The sequence below is a fragment of the Helianthus annuus genome, chromosome 1 (genome assembly GCF_002127325.2).
Source record: "Helianthus annuus cultivar XRQ/B chromosome 1, HanXRQr2.0-SUNRISE, whole genome shotgun sequence".
Lineage (NCBI taxonomy): Eukaryota > Viridiplantae > Streptophyta > Magnoliopsida > Asterales > Asteraceae > Helianthus > Helianthus annuus.
The window spans coordinates 20,083,798-20,089,339 of NC_035433.2; the positions used below are offsets into that span (position 1 = coordinate 20,083,798).

General features: G+C 35.1%; 1 protein-coding gene across 1 annotated transcript; it reads left to right on the forward strand.

Moving 5' to 3' along the window:
• Positions 1-924: 924 nt before the first annotated feature.
• Positions 925-4,355, forward strand: LOC110934749. Its single transcript, XM_022177587.1, has 2 exons — positions 925-1,641; positions 4,305-4,355. Exons 1-2 carry the CDS (start codon positions 925-927, stop codon positions 4,353-4,355), a joined length of 768 nt encoding a protein of 255 aa, XP_022033279.1.
• The last annotated feature ends 1,187 nt before the right edge of the window (positions 4,356-5,542 follow it).

Genomic DNA, 5,542 nt, shown 5'->3' on the forward strand with positions numbered 1-5,542 from the left:
ACCAACCTGTTTTGAAGATATAAAAACAGTTGATGGGCGGGTTTTTCAAACATTTAAAGATGCATGTTTTGCACGGGGGCTGTTGGATGATGATAAAGAATATGTTAATGTTGTCAAAGAAGCTAGCACATGGTCAACCAGAGATTTCTTGAGGACCTTTTTTGTAATGTTGTTGCTGTCAAATTCGATATCTTGTCTTGGTGTTTTTTGGTCGGAAAAGAAGTCCCTGTTATGTGAAGACATTCTGTATCAGCAACGAAAGATAACTGGTATTGCAGGTAATGTTATTATTTTATTAAAGTTATATACAACTACATTAAAATTATGCAATAGCTCTGTTATTGGGAAAAAACTAATACTTTTTTCAACATTTGTTTTAGATTTAGGTCTTCAACAAGAAGAACTTGAAAATATCTGTCTATCTGAAATTGAAAAGTTGCTACTTACCAATAGAAGTACAATGAGAAATTTTGATGATATGCCAAGTGTTCCGGACACTTATGTTTCATCGTCGAACAATCGATTGATAATGAAAGAATTATCGTATGACAGACTAGCTCTTCAAAGGGAACATGATGGTTATGTAAAGTGTTTAACTGCCGAACAGGAAAGGATATATAAAATTGTTATGGAAGCGATTGAAAAAGGTGACGGAGGTGTCTTTTTTATATATGGTTATGGTGGAACTGGAAAGACGTTTCTTTGGAAGACATTCTCAGCTGCATTACGATCAAAAGGTGAAGTTGTATTGAATGTTGCATCCAGTGGAATTGCTTCACTTTTGCTGGATGGTGGTAGAACTACTCATTCAAGGTTTGTAATTCCAATCAACATTAATGAGAATTCAATATGTTTGATAGAGCCTAATACTGAGTTAGGTGATTTAATTAAAAGAGCAACATTGATATTTGGGATGAAGCACCTATGACTCACAAGCATTGTTTCGAGGCTCTTGATAGAACAATGAAAGACATATCACGTTCCAGTCAACCGAACATGCAATCCAAGCCGTTTGGGGGAAAGGTCATTCTATTTGGTGGTGATTTTAGACAAATTCTTCCGGTCATCCCTAAAGGTACCAGAACAATGATAGTCAATGCTTTTTTGAATTCTTCTTATATATGGCGGCACTGTCAAGTACTAAAGCTAACTGAGAATATGAGATTAAGAGTTGGTTGTCAGGAAGCAGATTTGAAAGAAATAAAAGAATTTAGAGAATGGATTTTAAAGCTTGGTGATGGTCTGCTTGGTGAAGAAAATGATAGTGAGACTGATATTGAAATACCAGATGATTTACTTATTCATGACCAAGTCAATCCTATTTCTTCTCTCATTTCATTTATATATCCAGACATGAATAAGTTTTTGTGGGATTTAACATATTTCCAACAAAGAGCGATTCTTGCTCCAACTAATGAAGTAGTGGATTCAATAAATAAAGAGTTGTTAGAGAGTCTGCCCGGTGAAGAAAAGGTTTATTTTAGTTCTGATAGTTTATGCCAATCGGAGGAAGAATCAGAGCTTAATATGGCATTGTTTCCTCCTGATGTGTTAAACAATCTTCCTTTATCTGGTTTACCTAACCATAAATTAGTACTGAAACTTGGTGCTCCAGTGATGTTACTCAGAAACATTGATCAGGCAAATGGATTGTGTAATGGTACACGTTTACAAGTCACGAAGCTCGGAAAAGTTGTGATTGAAGCAAAAATTATCACAGGGACTAATACAGGTCATCATACTTTGATTTCAAGACTGAAGATGTGTCACACCCTGGCTTTGCGGAAGCGTGGTTAATTTGGTGTGACTTCTTAATACCATAGCATAATCATAACAAAGCTATATGAAAATAAAACCATGCAAGATCATCCATTGAATTAAGTTTTAAAACATAAGTAACACAACATTGTCTTACGGTGTTGACTCACGCAACGGACACTACAACCTGATAACACAAAAACATTGTTTGAAAGACACAAACACCAACATGAAATAAACGCAGTTTACGGACTGTGACTCGTCCAGGTAAAAGTTACATCCCCTAAACTTGGATGACCTCGAAATTCTTATGCAACGGGAAAACGTAGCATACCGCGCCAGATCTTTAGTTCCCTGAAATACATGTAGTTTGAAAAGTCAACATAAAGTTGAGCGAGTTCATGTGTATGTGAATTGATATAAACCTTTGTAAAATGTCTGTATGTATGAAAATTCCTGGTATGTAGCAATAAGGAAAAAGAGATCAATTAATGTGTAGCTAATACATTAATAAGTGAAATGGCCTAGGAAGCACTCAAACCTGTAACGCGTATTTCATACCGGTCCTTCCGGCGGAACGACATAGTCACCACATGCAGCCACACGCTGGCTCATGTGTGGGGCTCGCAACACCCGATAGATCTATCACTCATGCCTCTCGGTCCTTATACAAGGATTAATGGTCTTACGATAATAGCCTACCCATTCACATGATCTAGGTAATAACCCTCCTTACGCTAACCATACCATGTAAAAGTACTTGCAAACATAGTAACAGGTATTTCACCCCCGCAGTTAAAAAACTGAAAACAGTTAAAGGAAAAGGGGGACATAAACTCACCGAAGTGCGTCTCTATCAACAAAAATCTCCTGATCAATCTGTTGTGCGACGACCTACACGTACTAACTTCTATTAGACGGACGGTCGTGCCTTAGTTTAAGGTTTAAGTTTTTGGGGAAATAGTTAGACAACTATTTCGTATTTACACTTCGTAATTATTTAGTAAACATTTTCCTTCCCAAGGATGGGGGCTTTAATACATGTGTGTTCGTGAATTATCGTAATATATTATTAAGTCTCACTTAATAAAATATATTTTATTTCATTAATCAAAAATACTTTACTTCCAAAATATAAATATTTTTCTCAAAAATATTATATAATCCTTATAATTTTTCCCAAAATAATACTCTTGTCAAAATACGCGTTCATTAGTATTTTCCGAAAATGCGTAAGTTACTGATAAAGATCGGGTGGTATTAATAATACCGTTGTAACTTATTATTTATTGTGAAGGCGTTCGCATTTTTTGAATCGTTAATATTCGGTAATATTATTTTTACCCTAAAAATAATATTTGCGTAGTTCACAAAATAATCATAAACATTTACACAAGTGTTGTTATGAAAGATATATATATATATATCAAATATATATTTATCCAGTTTTATTTTGTGAAAATCCCACCTCCGACGCTTAGAAATTTTGTAAATAAAATCGTGGCGAAACTTATTTGGAAGAATATGTTAAAAATTATATTCATAACACTTGTGATAAAAATATTTCCAAGTGTTAGATTTTTGGAAAAATTTCGCCAGAGTTTCCCCTGTAACTTGAGGTGGCCACGCTTTCAAGCGTATCATTTTCTTTTAAAATTCAAATCAACAATGTTCCCAACATTAACAAACAATATTTCAACATTAAACTAGTCAAAATAGATATAAATCGCAAAAATACATGAACTTGTGGTTTGCGTAAAATATGTAGCAATTTCCCCATATTTTTAGTAGACCTTTTATAAATGAACTCGGTTTCTTGTGAATCTCGTTTTTAAATAAAATACATTTCCACAACTTCTTGTCAAAAATTACAAAAATAATTCTTTTGTCAAAACTTTGCGTTACACAAGTGTCTACACACTTGTGTGTTCATAAAAATCACTTTTTTTAAGAAAGATCCAACTTTAAAATATGATTTCTTTTAACACTTGGTCCTTTGAAAATACCACTTGTAGATCCATAGATCTACTAGTTTAGAACTCCATTTCATAAGAAAAATTATTTTTACACAAGTTCATGTTTATGTTGGAAAGGGTTCGTCATCTAGAAACTTTACAACTAAACATAAGGCTAGTTCATGTTTTGTGAACATGATCTAGCGGGTTTGATGACGATCCATTCCCATGCTAGCAATCAACAACCAAAAATAATCATAACAATACTAGTTTTATAAGTTTTACTCTAGTATTCATCTATTATCCACCTTGTTCATCTTCTTTAGTAGACTTTTAATTTTGATCTTATATGTTCATGGTTTTCAACCGACAAAACTTTTATTAACCACTTTAGAATAGATCAAAAAGGTGTTTAGAGTCACTTACTACTAGCTCGAGGCTAGGGAAGAAACTAGTCGAAAAATGGGTGGTTAATAGCGTTGAGATGAGGTCCTTGCTATTCCGTATGCACCGAGCTTCCTTATACGCGATCCCTCACACTTGAATGTATATAAAATAGCTTGATCAAATTTGAAAAGTGGGTGGATGTAGGATGTGGTTCTCGGCCGTGAGGAGCAAGGGAAAAGAGAAATGGATTTTTGATTAAGTGAGGTGAAGATTATGTTGGACATATGTAGTTACTTGTAGGCCATTTCTTCCTAAATAACCAAAGGTTAATATGTTGACTAGAAGATATTAAGCATGTTCTAATAAAATATTCAAGTCTTGTAAGTGTTTGTCCCCTTGCTAACCGAGTTCGGTTAAGGGGTGTGGGTAACTGGTTTGTTTTGAACTAAATGTATAAGTATTAGTTAGTTAATTTAAGAGGTTAACCCGATTACTAGTGTGTTACGTTGTGTAACGGGTGTTAGGGTATTCGGGGACCCTAACTGGCTCGGAAAAAGGAAAAACAATGTTAATGAAAATATTTTTATGTCCCGGATAAAGTCCGATTGTACGGTTGGATATTAATCCGTTAATGTGCTAAATAAATATTTAAAGTGTCGATAATAATATTTTTAGTGACACAGTTTATCCCCGACACTTTGGAAAGTGTCTAGTAATATTTTTCTCATGTTATGGCACTTTACTAGTTAGCTAATTGCTGAATTTTTATTTAAAGTGCAGAATTTTTGTATTCGAAGTACGTTTTAGGCACATCCGGTCACTACAAATATCACCTAGTGACGCAGTTCTACACTCCTTACTTCCCTACACTCTCTACTAGTGTAGTAAACTATCTCTGGCTCATACAGGCCTTAGAGGCAGTGCCTGCCTGGTGCTGGTTACATCAGCATGTTTAATAGGTTATCCGTTTATTGTGCTACTGTGCTTTTGGTGCATCAAGGTTGTCACTAAAGTTCTATAAGCAATTAATGGAGTGACAGCAAATAAAGTATGATGCAAGTATGTACATGTATCAATATTCAGGTAGCAGTTTATCCATAATTTCAAGCAAGCAGAGTAATTAGGCAGTAATTAAATATTAATTTAGTCGTACGGATACCTGATTTGGTGAGGGTTGTCACATTCTCCCCCCGTTAGAAAATTTTCGTTTCGAAATTTTAAGTTCTGCTTCTAGATGTAGGGTTCTTGGGAAATAAGTGGGGGTATTTCTCTTTCATTCGGTCCTCACGTTCCCAGGTGTATTCAGGACCATGTCTTTCGTTCCAACGAACCTTGACGAGCTTGACACTGCTCCGGCGGGTTTTGCTCACTTTCCAATCTGTAACCTCAACCGGTTCTTCAACAAACTGGAGCGTGTCGTCAACATGAATCTCGTCGGTGGG